Genomic DNA, 18,639 nt, shown 5'->3' with positions numbered 1-18,639 from the left:
CTGCTGGAGATAAAGTAATGGATAGAAAAATTCCTAACCCCATGGGACATAGTCTAAAAGGAAAGCAGACATCATTTATTTATTTCACAAATACTTATATAGTTCTCAGGCTAGATACTCTTCTAAATAATTTGAGAGTATTAACTCAGGTAAGTAATTATATATGATGAGTGTTTCCAAAGAGGGAAGTGATCTTTTTTATTATTTGGATTTTTGTTATAATTTATCAATAGGGAACAACAGAGATTTGAGGCATGAAAGTAAACACACAGCATTTCTCTTTTAGTCTATCACATCTCCGAATGTGAGACCTGGACAGGACAGAAGAGAAATCCGATCCCTTATATCAGGAGAGGAATGCATAGTTGAGTTCATGATCTCCTGAATCTTTTAGCAGTTTGGTCCTTATGTTGGTTTTGGCTAGTGTCAACCATTCTATTCACATTGAGTTAGAATGGTCTTTTTCTTCTTTCGTTCCTTCCTTAAACTGATATTGTCATTGTTATTGCCCTTCAAAATCTGCTTACTAATCCCTATTTTCAGAGAAATTATTGTGTCTTCCATACATGCCTTTCAAGATGACAATTTACAAACTAAACTTAAACTTGAGTAGTTTTAGGAAGGTTTCCTTCTTTCAGCTCTAAATCTAATTTTATCCTTTGAAATTTTATTGAGCTTTCTATGGTTTTATAAGCAACTTCTTCTAAGAACAATATGTTACATTCATAACTGCATAAATTATACTATGATAATTCAAAAGCCTTTAGAAATTATTCTGCTTTTTTTATAAACTTGATTTTACAAATCAAAATAAATTATATGGGTTAACCAGAAGCTACTGTAAGAGAGAGATAAGTTAATAAACTACATGAGAACAAGATTTTTAGTATGCATTAGACAATCTTTTAATTTTGGAACTTTTTTGAAAAAAGGGAATTTGTGAGTTTCCTTGATCCAACTTAAAAGTATCGTTTTTGTGATAACATGTTCTTCACTACCCGTCTTAGCCTATTTAGGCTGCTATAACAAAACCGTAGACTGGATAACTTAGAAACAACAGACATTTATTCTACACTGTCTGGAGGGTGGGAAGTCCAAGAACTTGTAGTGGCTGCTGAGGTCCCACTTCCAGGTTCATAGCCTTCTCTGTGCATCTTCACATGGTGGAGAGGCAAGCAAGCTGTCTGGGGCCTTTCCTAAGGGCACGAATCCCATTCATGAGGACTCCACCCTCATGACTTAAGGACTGCCAAAGGCTCTGCCTTCTAATACCGTCACTTCAGGGCTTTAGGATTTCAGCATATGAATTTTGAGAGGACACAAACATTGAGACAATACTTTAAGCAAATTTAGGAGGCCCCTAGAATGTCACTTTTACAATAAGCTTTTCTTTAATACCTAATGTATTTGACCTTTGTTAGTCCTCTTTTTACAAAAACCAAAACCTTGGGTTGTTCACAATTAACTAGTTCCAGCCTTTTACTTATTCAGAGTTACCACTTTCACCCACTTCGCTTGTCAATATAATCAGGTTCACTATCAATCTCAGTATTAAACAAATTTCAGTTAGGTAAAGATTATGATCTTACATATTTGTTGTCTGGTAAATTTTACCTTTAAGGGAAAAAAAAAGTCATACACCAATTCTCTGTGCTGTTCTAAATTTTGAAATGTGCCAAAAATGTGCTTTGTTTTTAGGACCATATTGTGGAAGTATGAATGTCCCCAAAGAACTCTTGCTGAACACAAGTGAAGTAACTGTTCGCTTTCAAAGTGGATCCCACGTTTCTGGACGGGGTTTTTTGCTGACCTATGCTAGCAGCGACCATCCAGGTATGGCAGAAGAATCAACACAAACCTGTAAATCTTTATCTGTTTAAGAATTAGTCTTGCTACTTATCACTATCTCTGGACAGAATTGTGACCTCAAATACTGAATTAAGACGTGAGGGAAGAGAGGTATGCAGTGTGTTTGTAGGTAATTAGGTCTAAACTGAACACCTTTATAGAACATGTTAGATGGATCAGTTGACTTACGTGGGCGAGGGTTGATCTCATTTTCCTAGAAACCTTGGGTGGATCATCTTCCAGGCTATTGTCCTGAGCCTTCTAAGGTCTGGCTTTTCCCGGGACTCCTCTCCCCACTCCTTTCTTAGCTCAGGGGACAAGCCTTTTAAGCCCTGTGTCAGCACACCCCAACCCCGCACATATGCGCGCGCGCACACACACACACACACACACACACAGCACTGCACCAACATGGGAGGCATGTGTGTATGAGCAGGATGTAGTCACTGTCACAGAGTCCCCTAACCATGGAGCTGACAGCAGAGAAGGAAAACAGGAACACTAATGAGAGAGGAAAGCATGGTCTCTGTCCAGGCCTCTTATATTCCAGAGTACTTACTGTGCAGCCCACTCCATGTCTCCCCAGTATCACAGAGGTGCCCAGAATTTCTGCTCTCAGTCCCCTCTGGTAGAAGTACTCTGGGAAGGGGATGCATCATTCATTTCCCTCTCAGCCAATCAGATCGGACCAATCCTAGTTGACCCCAGCATGGCCAGTGTTCACCATATGTTTTCCTCTAAGAACTATTGAAAAGATTAAGGAAAGAAAACTATTGCAGCAAGTGTAGAATATTTTGGAAACTATACTAGGTTGATGTAAATGCATCAGAATTCACAGAATCTTAGCATCTCCATTGCTGAGTATTTGTTCTGTTCTATACTCCAAAAGCACTCTCTTTTTGTCCTTGGTCCTGATTGATCAAAGTTGACAAGCTGTTTGTGTTTCAGTAAAAATCTGGTTCTGTGGTCACTTGGGTGCCCCTAAATTGTTAAACGAAAATGTTCCCGATCCTTCTCTGTGAACCACATTGGACTTTTGAAGTTGTTTTCTTCCTGCCAAGGCTGGTTATACACATGATCTTTGAAGCTCTTTAGTGGATAGTAGTTCATCAGTGTTGTTTTTTTTTTGTCGGAAATAGATTCTACTCTCGTTCATAAGATAATGACTGAAAAACCATCATTGGTGGTAAAAAAGAGAAATGAAGGGAACTGATTAAATCCTGAAGCAATGTTCTCAGTTTTGATTTATTTTTAAACAGGAATTCAGCTAACTAGATAATGGATAAATGCTTTTTAAAATGTCTTTCTTATTTAAAAAGAAATCTTTCGCACATGGGTGTCCTAATTTCCATTCAGTTTGCTAACTGCAATTATCTTTATTTATGACAGATTTAATAACGTGCTTGGAACGAGCTAACCATTATTTGATGACAGAATACAGGTAAATATAGGTGCCCTAGCTGTGCTGCTGTCAATGCTGCTGAACATTTTGTTTTCCTTGACGTTAAACCAGAGAAAGCACTTTATTTGTACTTTGTTGTGTGTTTTTTCAATATCCTCTATGTTGTAACTCACAAGGAATACTTGAAATGCTGTCTTATATAGTAAACCAGCAAACTTTGTCTGTCACAGCCAAATAGTAAATATTTTAGGTTTTTCATGCCATGCAGTCTCTTTTGCATCTGTTTATACAGTTTTTGTTGCCACTGTAATGAAAACAGCCGTAGACCATAGGTAAACAAATGACCGTGACTGTGTTCTGATAAAACTTTATTTACAAAAGACAAATGGCAGGCTGGATTTGCCCATGAGCCAGTTTGCTGACCCCTGAGTCCTACTAGTACCAATGAGCCATAATGGAGTCTAGAATGTTGATTTTTTTCCAAGTCAAGTTGTCCTTTCATTCTTAGTTGTGGAGAGTACAGTTCAGCTTCAAGTTGTTTTTTCAGTCTTAGTTGTGGAGGGCGCAGCTCAGCTCTAGGTCCAGTTGCCCCTGCTAGTTGCAGGGGATGCTGCCCACCATCCCTTGTGGGAGTTGAACTTGCAACCTTGTGGTTGAGAGCCCGCTCTCCAACCAACTGAGCTATCCAGGAGATCAGCCACAGCTCAGCTCAAGATGCCATGTTCAATCTTAGTTGCAGCGGGCGCTGCCCACTATCCCTTGTGGAACTCGAGGAATCGAACTGGCAACCTTGTGGTTGAAGCCCACTGGCCCATGTGGGAATCGAACCCGCAGCCTTCGGAGTTAGGAGAACGGAGCTCTAATCGCCTGAGCCACCGGGCTGGCCCCTAGAGTGCATTTTTACCTGGCCTGCAACTGAGAGTGACTTTTGTAATTTTTTTCACTTTTGGAGCAGGTTCATTTTTTCTTTCCCACAAAAGAAAAACCTGAGGATAGGAGATAAAGTTTTTCATCTCAGCTTTATTCTAACTGGAAAAAATTAATTTTTTTGATGTACTTTGCCTCATCTATAAGTAGAGCAGGATTTCTCAACATTAGCACTCTTGATATTTTGGGTTGGATGATTCTTTGCTGGGAAGAACTGTTCTGCTGTGTGTGGTTGGATGTTTAGCAATATCTCTGGTCTCTACCCTCAACTTGCCAGTTGTAATAACCAAAGAAGTCACCAGACATTGCCAGATGTCTCCCTGTGGGCTAAATTCACCCCCAGTTGAGAACCACTGGTCTGAAGATCATTGCCAACAACAACACTAACAAAAATTCTAACTCCTTAGAGTGCTGTCTTAGTGCCAAGTACCGCTCTCTGGACTTAGCATATAAGTAACTCATAGGATTGTTTCAATCTACCTACAAGGTAGGTTCTGTTATACCCTGAAAACAGAGGCACAGAGCGATTAGGTAACTTGCCGAGGAGTACACACTGAGTAAGTATACCCAGAGCAGGGTCAAGAGTTCATGGTCCTATCAGACATGCTAATAAATGAGATTATTGTATATGTAGAATCAACTCCTGTGTTAACTAATATAAGCCTCGTAGAGAAAAAAAACAAAAATGAAAATGACCAATAATTAAATGTGTCACCCTGTAAAGTTGCCGTTTATCCAAGATCCACGCCAACATTTTCTGAGATCTTTCCCGCCTTGCCTATAAGTTCCAGTGGTGAAAGGGCCTCGGGGCATTAGTGGTCATTTGCTGTCCTCCTAAAGAAATACTCAGGCCCGCAGAGTGAGGTTAGGCTTTCATATCATCCAAGCTGTAGCCCTGCTGCTTTGTAGTGTTTAAGTAAAGATGAGGTATGATGACTCGTACAGGTCCACAATCCCTCATCTATAATTGTGAAATGCAGAAAGCTTTAAAAGTCAAAAGGTTTTTGTGACTCATTTGGTGGCAATATCTGACTAACATGATTTTAAATTCATTTGACAGCCAGTTTGGACTAAATTAAGGCGTCTATTTAGTCTTTGTGTATTTGACTTAATATGACTATTCATGTATTTAATACAGCAATATTAATGTTTTTGATTAATATGTGCAGACCTTACTGGGATCTTATGTCATACACATCATTGGAACTGTTTTACTCTTCTAAAAATCCAAAATATTCTGAATTCTGAAAATAAATATGGCTCTAAAGGTGAGGATAAGAGATTGTAAACCTGTAAAAGGATTCCCATTATTTTTATTTCTTGACTCCTTGATTATTGCTGCAGTGCTGGACTCCAGAAGGTCAATGGGAAAGAACTGTGAGACATTTGTTTGGGCAATTTAGAAAATTAGATGTTGTTACTCATCTAATTGGCTAAGTCAGCAGGAGGAAACTGAGAGGAAATGAAGTAAAAGCAACTTCTATTTTGGAATCTGTTTGGGCTGGTACATTCTTTTGAAACAAACCAAGTAAACATTATTGTAATGTGGTATATATAGAAACAGGGACATATGGCATTCACTTGCAAAGTTGTCATTGTCCTTATAACATTTTGACTTTCTTTTTCCATGTTTTTCATAGACGTATAACTGTCCCTCATAGCTTTTTGATAATGTTCACACTTGAAGAAACTACAGATGAGGAAACTGAATTTAAGGGGGATTATATGCACTATTCAGGGTTGCACAGCTAGCTAGGTAGCACCAGTGCATGGATCACCCTGCCCTAAGCCCCTCCAACCATGTCATATGCTATAAAATGTTTCTGGAAAGTTTCTTGAAAAATGACTATTAAGTGAATGAAATCCTAACTTTAAAAAATTTATGTATTTTTAGTCAAACGTATAGAAACAGAAAGTATACAAGTAGTTGCTAAGGGCTAAGGTATAGGGGAGATAGGAAGAGGTTTGTAAAAGTGTACAAACTTTCAGCTGTAAGAGGAACAAGGTCTGAGGATCTAATGTATAACAGGGTTGATAATGTATAATGTATCAACTATGGCTGATAACACTGGATTGTATAATTGAAATTTTCTGAGAGAGTGGAACTTAAATGTCCTCATATATATGTATACACATATATAAAATACATATATATCAAAATATGTGAGGTGATAGCTGTGTTAGGTAGATGAGCAACATATATCAAATCATCATGATGTACACTTTAAATATCTTACAATTTTATTTGTCAATTGTACCTCAGTAAAGCTGAAAAAAATATGTAACCTTTTTTTTCTGATTGCAAAAGCAATTCCTAGCTAATATAGATCATCACTGTCCAACACTAGCCATGTGTGGCTATCGAGCACCGAAATTGTGGCTCGTTTCAATTGAGATGTGCTGTAAGTAAAAGATACACTACAGATGTTGAAAACAGGACAAAAGAAAAAGGGCTGACAACATTCCATTAAAATTTTTCCTGTTCATTACATGTGAAAATGATAAAATTTGAATATATTGGGTTGAATATAATATATTATTAGTTTTTTTTCTGTTTCTTTTTACTTTTTAATGTGGCTACTAGAATATTTAAATTTACATAGGTGGCTTCCATTATGTTCCTGTTGGATAGTGCTAGTAGTGTGAATCTAGTATTACAGAGTTAAATAACACCAAAAATGAAAGTTCCTTAAACTCCTACTTGGAATCCAGAGATATAATTTCTTGTCTTTTTTTACCCATAAAAAAACATAAGTTGTTATTTTATATATTTTAAATATATCTTTTTATAAAAGCGAGATCATGCTACATATAATATTTAGAAACTCCTTTTTTCTTAAAAATATTTCTCGGACATCTTAGAATCAGTTAAGATGCATTAGGGAAGCTCATTGTTTAACCGTTTAAAACAAATCCTTGTATAAAATAACTGTTGCATAAAACTTGCTTTCAAAACATTTTAGATTAATCTGTGTTTTCATAAATCAGGTTTCTGATTTGTTATTAAAGCAAGGTATTCTCTTCTGTGGAGGAGAGAAAATAATTTTAAGTATAATGTAATACTTTTGAATTTAAGTATAATATAATAAAATATAAATTCTTTATTTTCTTTTTCCAGCAAATTCTGCCCAGCTGGATGTAAAGACATAGCAGGAGACATTTCTGGGAATGTGGTGGATGGATATAGAGATGTAAGTGATTGAGGGTAATTTTACGGCAGGGAGGAAATTAAAAAGAGTAACTGATTGCTGCTCTGCCTAGATTCATTACAAAGTAAAATCAGATAAGATATAAAACTCAGTAGATGCAAAATTCTCTCTTTTCTGAGAATAAATGAAATAAAATAATAAGTATAAAAAGCAAGGTTATTCATGTACTCATGTTTATTTCTGTTTTTAGCATTTCTCATTAAGCATATTGTAAATGAAATGGTAAAACAAAACCCTTCAACACCTAAGAATATAATTCCATCCATTTTTAAGAGGCCACCTGTTTGTTATAATTTATTTCTTTATTTTAATGCTCCATTTGGTTCACGTAATATTAACCAAGGACATGAACATTCACCTCACAAAATAGCGACATTGTGTCTGGGACAAGTGAAGCCATCTGCCCTGCTCTTACATATTATTCCCCTCCTTCCTTGCACCCCAATTTCTTATGCCTAATGCACTTCCTGGATTATACACACTTTTCCCAAAGAAAAATAAATTAACAAGAAGTAACTTTTCTAAAATATATGTCCTGTCTTTAGATTCACAATTCTTCATTTCTTACTATTTACTGATTTCTCTTTTGGAAATCTGTTATCTGATTTTTAAAAATTTACATTGTCATTTAAAATAGTTAGGTTTACAGCCTATGGGAATTGGCATGAGTTATCAGAAATATCAAAATCTGTTGAGTGATGGGACTTTTCTAAGAGTTATTGATATGTGTCTTCATGCATGAGGGAAACATACATGTTCTAGAAGATTGATAATTCATCTCCAACAGGGGGAAGAAAATCTTAGCTTTAATTTTTGCTTTTGGCACATTCTGATTCTAGAAACAGCAGATTTTGGTTTTTGTTCTTTGTCTCCTTTTCCATGTATTCTTTTCATTTATAAGATTGACACAGGATATTCATTTGGCCTATAAAATGTTTGAACCTTAAAATGATTTATGCTATCTCAGTTTGAAGACATACTTAGCACAGCCCATTCCTAAATGACTTCAGGAAATTAACTAAGAGAAATAAAAAGTTGAAGTATAGTTTTTTCCCCTAGCCATAGAAAGTTGTTATTTATTATTTCCTGTACTATGCAAGAAACTTCAGAATTATGTTCAATAAGAGAAATAGCATCATTTTTTCTTACTTTAGTTGTTTATCTTGCCTCCTTTTGACAGAGCATTTTTTCTCAGTGTAATAGTAAATGGTTTCCTGTGCAGTAGAACTCAGTACACAATCTACAAGTACTACAAACAGGTTTCCTATTTGACTCACTAACTGGTTGTACACAATTTTCTTTTATACTGATTTTATCTGGCGGGAGAATTTGCATTTTGAAAACTAATCTCTTTAAAGAAGTTTCACTAGTGCCTATTTTGTATGTATTGATTTTGTGGATATAGTAGGTATCTACTGCTACATAACAATATCACCACAAATTTGGAAGCTTAAAACAATACATGTATTATCTCTCATGTTCTGTGGGTCACGAATTTGGATATGTATGGCTTAGCTGAGTTGTCTGCTTCAAGGTCTTAAAAGGGTACATCCAAGGTGTCAGCCAGGGCTGCAGTCTCATCTGAGGCTTGACTGGGAAAGGATTTGCTTCTAAGCTCACATGGTGTTAGCAGCACTTAGTTACCTATGGATTGTCAGTGGAGGACCTCCCTTTGTTCCTGGATTTTGGGTGGAGGCTGTCCTCATCTCACCATCTGGGCCTTCCCAATGTCACTACTTGCTCCTCAAAGCCAGCTAGGGAGAGTTTCCTACCAAGGGAGTCTCCTAGCAAGACAGGTTACAATCTTATGCAGTGTTATCATGGGAGTGCTGTCCCATCACCTTTGCCATATTCTATTCTCAGAAAGCCACAGCTCTCCCCCACATCCAAAGGCATTACACAATGGGGGAATACCAGGAGGCAGAGATCATGGGGGTTATCTTAGAGTCTGTCTTCCATGGTGCCTTCATCTTAGGAAATGCTTTTCAGTTGTAGCAAGTCTTTTCTAGAAGCACCTTTGCAGAAACAAAACATATCCTGTAGGTCAGGATGAAAGAGTTTGTCAAACAGTTACCAGAGAAGCTATTGACAAAACAGGTGCTCTGTTTCAGAGAAGAAATACGTTGTCTTAGAAAGCAGTTATAATAAAGGAATTGGTGCATTCTGTGTTTTTTCAAAAGGCAGAACTAGGATCAGTGGATGCAAGTTATAGGAAAGCCCATTTCAGCTGCATATAAGGAAGCATTGAACAGTGCAAAATGGGATAAGCTATCTCAAGAAACAGTGAGCCCCTAGTCATGGGACATGCCAAGAGTAGATGTTATGATCATTTGTCAGAGATGGCCTGTATATGTGTGGGGCAGTCAGTCAGGAAGTGACTGCAGTGACCTTTGAAGGTCTTTTCGAATTCTTAAGATTCTGTGATTCTATCTCCCGGACTGCTGAGTTCAGGCATCTGTATTTTTTGTGCTTATTATTACAGTTAAGCAGTATGGGTGTCTCTAAGATTTGACTCACCTATCAACCAGAAATAAAAAGCTCCTGGAACAGTTTTTCTCTTAGTACTTTCTCCCAAACCTGCTGACTGTACCATCTGCTTTTAAATGGAGGACATCACTTAAGTCGTTTCAGTAAATTCTCCATTCCTTAAAAATATTCAAGAAGTATAGTTAAATAAAGAAAGACAGTACATATAGTATAATCCCAATTCAGGAGGAAAAGGGGAAAAACTGGGCCTATTGTACCCCCCCTCAGAAAGCTAGAGGGAAATATGTGTTAACGATAAGCAATCTTTTTTCCTATTTTCCAACATTTCTATAATAATTGCAATTACTTTTATAAAGAAAATGCTATCAATGTGGTAATAATGAAGACTATAGCAACATAGGAATAATTCATATAATAGAATGTGGAGTATATTTTTATAGTTTAACATTTTACCATCATTCTACCACATTAAATATGTGCTTTATTCATGTTTTATTAAATGCAATCTAAAACATTTAGTTTTACATTAAATTTTATTTTAATATTTTGTCAATACTTTTTAGTACAAGTTCATTTTTCCTAAAGGAAGATTTAAGAAAGTGTTCCAGTTCTGAGATGACTTGATAATTGCTTTGAAGTTGTTTTAGTCTTACCTCATACTAATCTATTTGGCCATCTTCTATGGCTTAGTGAACTTCAGAAATGTTTAATACCATCAACCTGCAATTTTGTCAGCTTTGCATGTGTTCTTCTCTGATGTTCCTTGCATACCCTTTCCTGAAGAATTATATTTACATTTTTTAAATTACATTTAAGTTATTTCATTTGCATTTAGGCCAATTCACTAGTTAACATAGGCAAGTAGTTTTCTTATATTTACATTTCAGTGAGACTTAGACCTCAAAAATAGCTAGAAAATCAAAGTATAAATTACACCACTATTCAAAAGGGAATTTTCAGAAATCATTTTCAATGAGTGATTTCTAAAATTGATACCCAAAATGTCCCAATTTAAGTAAACATCAATTTTATTTAAGTTGATTAAGTGAGAGAGTGATTTTTTTTTTTTAAAGAAAATAATCCTGGAAAGGGCTGATAATGTAATGATAGCCAGATCTGGTCATTATTCTCTTGGAGTTGTATCCTGTTTTACATTTAGTGTTTTGGGAAAATGTGAGCTGCAATTAAATACGTTTTGTTAAAAGGATATACCATTGGATTCCCTCAAAATTGGGTACTGTGGAAAATGAGAATATTTGGCAATGATGCTGGTAGGTTTTATTGCTCATTAACCTGTGAGCCTGTCCTCTTGTAACCAAGGAAACCCTGGGACATGCCAAGTCCAGTGAGAGCTCTCCATAGGGCAGGGCTCCTGCAATGAAGACCATGGCATCCCCAAATTCCAAGGAAGGTAGATGGCCCTAAGGACAGTTGGAATTAGCTGCCCAGCAGACCACTGGACCAATTTGCTTTATATTATGGGGCAGTAAGAGATAAGCTGGCCTGCTTGAACCCTGTGATAGGTGCATAGGGTGCCCTTTAGAATCACACAGTGACAGACTATTAGAAAAGATACTAGACATCATCCATTCCAGCCTTTCAATTGTACAGATAAATTAGGAAGCCAGACCTCGAGCAGTGAAATGACGTAAGTACACCTAGTGGAATTAGAGGCTGAGCGAGGGTGATGAGTTAAATTACTGAATTTAAATTTCAGAAATTTCCATTGCAACTGGCTCCTTCAGTTTTTACCCCAAGAGTCTAAAATAGTGATGAGAAATCTTTTTAAGAATAGAAAAGTTAGGACAAATAAAAAGGCAAGCTGCCTATTTAGTTTAAAGAGCACTATCTATTTTCTCTTCTTCTAATTCTTCTTTTTATTATTTTCCCAAATCAAGAAGGATAGTGTCTGCATCTGTGTTTTAGCATTGTCCTATATTCTGTCTTGAAATTGTCTGCCTTTTTTTGTTATGACAGCAGTTGTTGCAAAAGTGACTCACTTTGCTAAATTGAATCGAGTTTGGGAAATATGAGCTCTCTAAATTAACGATCACAAAACTTCTCAATATTATTGCAACCATGTTAGTTATAAGATAAAATTGGTCCTAATATTGTAGCCTAAATCTAAGAGGATTTTTCCACTGAAATGTCAACAGCATTGTCATTAACACAAAGAGAAACTCCCAAGTCCAGTTACTGGGACACAATTTCCTGAGCTGCTTTTCTCTTTTTGGCGTTAGCCATTGTGGAGAAGAGGAGCATTGCTAAAGTGTATGGAGAAAATGATTCTTCTAGCCGCTCATTCCTGGTCTGACTACCTAATCACCCTCTCACACAGGTCTGTTCTCATGGGGACCTAGGACCTGGGCATCCCATGGAAAAGTTCAGTCCTTCCTCCACCCCCCCTTTCCGAGGGGCCAGTTTCAGTCACAGGGCCACCTGCTACTCAGCCAGTCAGGTGCTCCTACTTAGGTTGGAGACAAGACAGCAGCCTTGGAGGGCAGAGCAGGTATCAGCTGTTTACCTTCTCAGAGGAGATTCCGGAAATGAGATGGAGGCTGTGGGCCCTGGGTTGCTCATTATTGCTCTAAGAACTTCGTGAAGTTTTCTGCTCCATTTGGTGTTCTGACATTACTATTTTATGTTTGATGCCTTTTTTAAATCTGTAAGTGTAAAATGAAGCCGTGGCATGAAAAGTTCACCTTCTCGAATGATCCTCAGTATGTATATCTGGTAAACCAAATGTAAGAAACTGATTAGTTATCTGTTTCTGTTGAATAAGCCACTCCAAAACTTAGTGGCTTAAAATAACAACACTTTTATTTGCTGATGAGTTTGTGGGTCAGTAATTGGGGCTGGTCGGTTCTCCAGCTCCCCTTACCTAGAATCGTTCTTGCGGCTGCAGTCATGTGGAGGGTCACCTGGGGCTCAAGCTTCTAAAACAGCCTCACTGACATGTGTGGGAGTTGGCTGGGCCACTCCCTGCAGCAGCACAAAACAAACTGCTTGACCCATTCAGAGTCAATGGGGAGGTGATTACACAGGGCATGGCCACTGGACAGTGTTATTCATTGGGGGGCTGCTACTACTGTAAGTTACCTATTTACCTACACAGTGGCTAGGTTGCCAAGTTAGTCAGCATAAATATGGTGACTCTGATGTCATTTTGAGATAGTTATACAATAATTTGTTTACCTTGCCCTTTCACTCCTTATTTAGATGAATTATAGTTTAGCAATCTCATGGGTCCAATAGGGATCCTGACCACAAGTTAATACAAAATGTAAAACTCCCCTTATATTTTCAGTGTACTCTTGAGTAAGCTGTTAGTGACGATGTTGCTATGTTTCAGACCTCTTTATTGTGCAAAGCCGCCATCCATGCAGGAATAATTGCAGATGAATTGGGTGGTCAGATCAACGTGCTTCAGCGCAAAGGGATAAGTCGATATGAAGGAGTCCTGGCCAATGGTGTACTCTCAAGGGAGTAAGTATTTTGCCTTTTGTTCGGAATGGAAAGTAACCTTGCAGGTGTAATGAATCAGCTCACGATTTTGAAAGAACAGCAGACATGTGACACCAAGGGTTTGTCAGCTGGGAAAAAATGTGTGTGAGTGCTTAGAGCAGCATTTATGGTGTCTGTGTGGAAGATAGATGAAGCAATAAAAAAGCTCACTGATTATACTGACAAGTAAATTAAAATGGCTTCCATCTCAAGGCCCAGGGAGGGGAGTATTTCTACTCATGGGCTTTAGTGGGAGAGAACAAAGGCTTATTCCTTTTTAGTTTTTTCAATTTCAATAATTTACTGGTTAATCTCAAATATTATTGAAGATACTGAAGGGAGGTTAGGAGACTGAAATAAACCCATACAGAACCACGGAGCTCCCCAGAAGACCCCTAGAGACAATCTCTTAATGATGGAGAATTGTTAGGAAGTGAAGAAGAGATGGCTTTTGCTAATGTTAATTTCTCTGTTTGGTGTCACCCTCTGCTCTTTTAGCTTCATAAGAAAAAAGTACGTCAATTACTGTAAAGGTTTCTGCCTCAGTTTTTAATGCTTTCAGGTTTTCTCAGCTTCTGGAGTAGAAAACTTGCACTATCAGGACTAAATATAGGCCTATCTAGTGGTCCAGATTTCCCCTCATATAAACAGGCAGCTTGGAATGGTCCAGAGAGAGGCTCCCCTTGGATGGACACCTAGTGAAGGAAAAGTGCTTCGAGCCAGTGTTTTATCTCTCTCTCTCTCTCTCTCTCTCTCTCTCTCTCTCTCTCTCTATCTGCCCCTGGAAATGTCTTCCCACAGCTGTAACTCTGGTTTTTTTGACAGGTTGTCACATAGTCTTCGTTCCAAGGTCTTTGTGGCACAAGGCAGAGGCTATATAGGCATTTTAGGATCCAAAAGTAAGAAAAAGTAGGTTATGACCTCTGTCTTCTACCACTTGCCAGCCTGTGTGTAGATCTCTTCCTGCCCCCACCATTTGGACCTAGTCTCCTCTTGCATGCAGAAAGAACATGGTCATATTGTACTTTTCCATTCTCACAATGGGTTGTGGACTGTCTTATCTGGTTAAAAGAAATCATATTATGGGGGGTAGATATATTCCCAGGTTAGTTAGCATAAATACAGTGACTGATGTCATTTTGAGAAAGTTACGAGTATATAATAATTTTTTTCCTCACCCTACTGCTTTTTGTTTGAATGTGTTATAGTTTAAAAATACTGGGGGTCAAATAGGGATTCTGACCACAAGTTATAGTGTTGCTTTTATAAGAAAATGTATTTTACTTTTCAAAGAATCAATTTATGAACTCACAAGTAAACTTTGAGACTAAAACCCATTTCTGGATTTGGGGGTGTTGCCCTGAACTCAGTGGAGAGGGGAAGCAGTGACTGACGTTGTGAGAGAAGTTTGCTAGGTACCTTCATGAAGGAGGCCAGCCTTGGGTTCGATGGAAGGCGGGCCCAAGGCTTAGGGGACTCAGGAGTAGAGTCAAGACTCAGGAAATGACTTCCGAGACTTGTGGCTGTCTGCACACCACGCTCACGTCCAGCAGGCTGGCTGGTGGGTGGCTAAGGAGAAAACGTGGGGCTCCCACTGGCAATTCCAAGTTTGGAGGTGCAGATGGGGGTAACTGGAGAGGTTGTTCCAGTCCAATAATGCCAGTCTTTTCACAGGCATTGCAAGTAATAACCTACAAAAGGCAGTCATCCACGAAGGACAGCGCCCGTACTACACTCAGATGGGCAGGCTTACCTCTGTATTTGTGTTCTCCGCCTGCCATGACCTTCCCATGTACTTTCCCCTCTGGATAGGATTTTTAGCTACAAGAGGCTCTAAAGTGTTTTTCTCATATTATCTGAACATTCAAAGACAAATTAGTCCCAAATTTGTGCCAGCGTTTAAGATCTAAAAGTGTAAAGGATGCCTTTAGAAACTAAAATCTTTACTCAAATAAATAAAATTTATATCTATGTGTGTGTGTACACATATATGCACATACATATATCCTACATATAAATGAAAATTTATGTATGTACACACTTGTATTTTATATCCATATGTGTGGGGGAGATACATATATATACATGTATATATATATATACATACGTATATATACATATATACATATATCACCCAAACACTTGTATATACGTATATTTTACATGTATTTATTTAATGTATTTGCCTCAAACTCTTTGGAACATTAAAATTCATATCCTGATTTACAGTAAAAGTGATTGCTTATACTTAGGAAGCCTTAAATGTCACTGTGACCTTGACTGTGACTATTTCTTTTTATGTTTTCTATGGTTTCTTCTGTTGATACTAGGGTGCTATTTCATAAGGTATCAGGCTGTGGCTTAGAGCTGTTGGGTGCTGTTGCCTTTAAAACGAAGGAAGGACTGTCCTTTGACTTTAGGTCTGTGTTTTGGAGTCGAGCCTGTGTTTGTATACGTTTGAATGCTTCTTTTGTAGAAAAATAGGATAATAAAAAGGTTAACTTGTACTGCTTGACTTTTATTTTACTTTTGAAGAAAAATTATTAAACCTACTGAATAAAAGTAAACATTGTGTTCTCAATTACTTCTGCTACATCTACTGCTTTCTATAATTTGAAATTAAATTTTGATGCCAAAAAAAAGAGTACAGAAGTCTGAACCATTAATGGATTAGGAAAAGTTTTGCTTAGCATTTCACATAGTTATTTGAACAAAGGCCCTATTTTTGTATTGGTGGAAGTAGATAGAAAGTCCAGAATTATATCAAGGTCCCTCCTTCCTTCTAGCTCTGTGATTTGCACTGACTCTTTGTACTAAGCAGAGAAGAGTAAAGTGTAGGCTAATATAGTCTCTTTTACTCATTTAGATTCCCAAATCTTCAGGGAACAGTTGTTTTTGCTGTTTTGAGGTTCGGGAACCACTGTACATGCGGTCATTGAACTTCTGTTCCCACACATGATTGTTTGGTGTTCAGGAAAAAACACAGAAGGGAGCATTGCAGCTGAGGAAGAAGTCCCTAAAGTAAATATCCAGGGTTCTTCTGGGGTTCATCCGGGGTCAGGTCATTTCCTGGATTTGAGGAGACCAGAATGGAATCAGGAAGAGGCGCTGACTTCACACAGAGGATGAAGGCTCAAAGCATCAGCAGGGAAGGCTTTACTTTCTGTTACATTGGACTCTTCTTGATTGCATCTGTCGCCCTCTGGGAAGGCTGGCAATTTCTAGGATCTGATTGAATTCATTCACCCTCATGTGTGAATGCCTCAGGACCCCAACCTTCAGAATCTAGGACTTTTTTTTCTTTTTTTCCACAAATAGGAGGAGACTGACATACCTAGAGAATTGTCTAAGCGATTGTATTCAGTTAGTTCAATAGAGTGACATGGAAAAGCATTTTCTAGCTGATAATGGAGGAAAGCCAGGAAGAAACTGTTAGAAGCTGAGCCTTCCCTGACATCTTCTTCTCAGGGTTAACTCCAAAGTTGTTCTTCTTACCATAACTTCTCTTTTTCAACAACAACCAAATAAATCTTTTAATGTTTCCTGGCAGTGGGAGCAAGTTTAGGCTCTCAGGGTTGCCACAGTATTATTTGGGATTATTTGGGCCAAATTTCAAGTGGAGTACTTAGTGCAGGAACATTAGAGAAAATGGAAAAATTAGTCAAAGAAAGGCTGTAAATAAATCTTAGTAAAAATTTAAATATGAATTGCAACAACTGGCACCTTTCTTTAAAGGCCTGGAGAGCTGGATCTTCCTCCCAGCTTTGCCACTAACTGTGAACTTAGGCAAGTCGCATGACCCAGGTAGGTCTGAATTTTCTCTTATGAGAAATGATTGGTGCCTGCATTTTATTCAGCACAGAGATTACAACAGAGCATTTATTGGAATACCAGGGCTATAAATTTCTGCCTGCGTAGACAAAGAATCTGAAAGAGAAAATCCATCCCAGAGAATTGGACTACCTGTTACTTCTAAAAAAAACCATTAATGGGGAGGCACTAATGCTCTTGTCCAACTCTTTTTGGGTTCTCTGGGGATTTCACAGTTCAGTACTTTCTCTATCCATTATTGCCGTCTATAATTCAGAGTTAGACATTTAAAATAATAAACCATATTCTCAGAGTGTAAAATAATGGAACACACAGTGACATCTACCTTTTTGTGTTTGCCTCTAGTATCTAATATAGTAAGTACTATGCACATAAGATTAATCTTGAGAATTTCACATTTTCTATTCGTTCTATGTCTTTATATACCATTGAGTTGATGAGGGGTTTAAAGAAAGTTAAAGACTGTGTTGGACCTTCAGGACTCTCCACCAAAGGAGACAACTGCAGTACAAGGATGATTTGATGAGTTCTCTCATGAGATTAATACAAGCTATGGAGCCCCAGGGTTCCAGAGACCCAAGGATCTATGCTGATGAGCAGAACTGTCTTCCAGCAGAAAGGGGCCCGTTCAGACCAGTCCGGGAGATGCTTTGAGTTTTCTCCAGCTGCACCTTGTCATCCAGGAGCAGGCACTGGTTCATGGCTTGATGCTGGTTGCCACAGTAGGTAGGAGTATTGATTAGAGAGAGAAACTGAGCTGAGGCTGTTCTAAGCGAAATGCTGGGGCACCACCCCCTCAGGGAAGGAACAGAGAAATCTACAGGGAAGGCATCTAGCAAAAGACATGCTGTTCTTAAAGTGACCCGGCTCCTTCATTTCTCTCAATGGTCCTTGATTGTCACACTGAGGAAGACCCTTAAGGTGACTGCTGAAGCAAAGGAAGTATTCAGGGCAGTGATCCTTTCTGCCTCCATCATCATGTATTAATTAACTGGAATTGAAGGTTGTCTCTGGGGTTGTATATCTGCACTTTTCTTTCCAATACAGTGTGGCATGATGGAAACAGCACAGGGTTTTGATTCAAAAGCACTGTCTCAGTGCCCTGCCCACTTGTCACCTGTATGAGTTAAGGAAAGTTGCTTACCTTTGATGGGCCTGATTGTCTTGATCTAAGAAATACCAACCATAAAGATAACAATGGCCTTGCGGGGTGCTGTGAGGATCAGATGGGTGGGGGAAGGCTGTGTGAGCCCTGGGCTGTAGCACTGTGTCAGTTGTTAAGACAGTTAAGCAACTCACCTCCTCATGTTTGTATTTCAGTGGTTCCCTGTCAGAGAAACGATTTCTGTTTACGTCCAATGGTAAGGACCATGCTTTCCGTAAGAATTTGATAAAATCCTCAGTGGTAGCTTATTCTTCCATACCCCTCAG

General features: G+C 38.2%; 1 protein-coding gene across 2 annotated transcripts in view; it reads left to right on the top strand.

Annotated features, from left to right (window-relative positions):
• The window catches only part of DCBLD1 (discoidin, CUB and LCCL domain containing 1), a 68,178-nt gene that overhangs the window by 39,295 nt on the left and 10,244 nt on the right, over positions 1-18,639 (top strand). For both annotated transcript variants that reach the window (XM_081044955.1, XM_081044956.1), the window contains exons 3-7: positions 1,699-1,833; positions 3,238-3,289; positions 7,296-7,368; positions 13,226-13,359; positions 18,529-18,569. In XM_081044955.1, coding sequence (XP_080901081.1) covers positions 1,699-1,833; positions 3,238-3,289; positions 7,296-7,368; positions 13,226-13,359; positions 18,529-18,569 — 435 coding nt within the window. The remainder of the gene's footprint in view (positions 1-1,698; positions 1,834-3,237; positions 3,290-7,295; positions 7,369-13,225; positions 13,360-18,528; positions 18,570-18,639) is intronic.

The sequence above is a fragment of the Rhinolophus hipposideros genome (assembly GCF_964194185.1).
Source record: "Rhinolophus hipposideros genome assembly, chromosome: 3".
Taxonomy (NCBI): domain Eukaryota; kingdom Metazoa; phylum Chordata; class Mammalia; order Chiroptera; family Rhinolophidae; genus Rhinolophus; species Rhinolophus hipposideros.
This window is presented reverse-complemented; position numbering and strand designations above follow the sequence as displayed.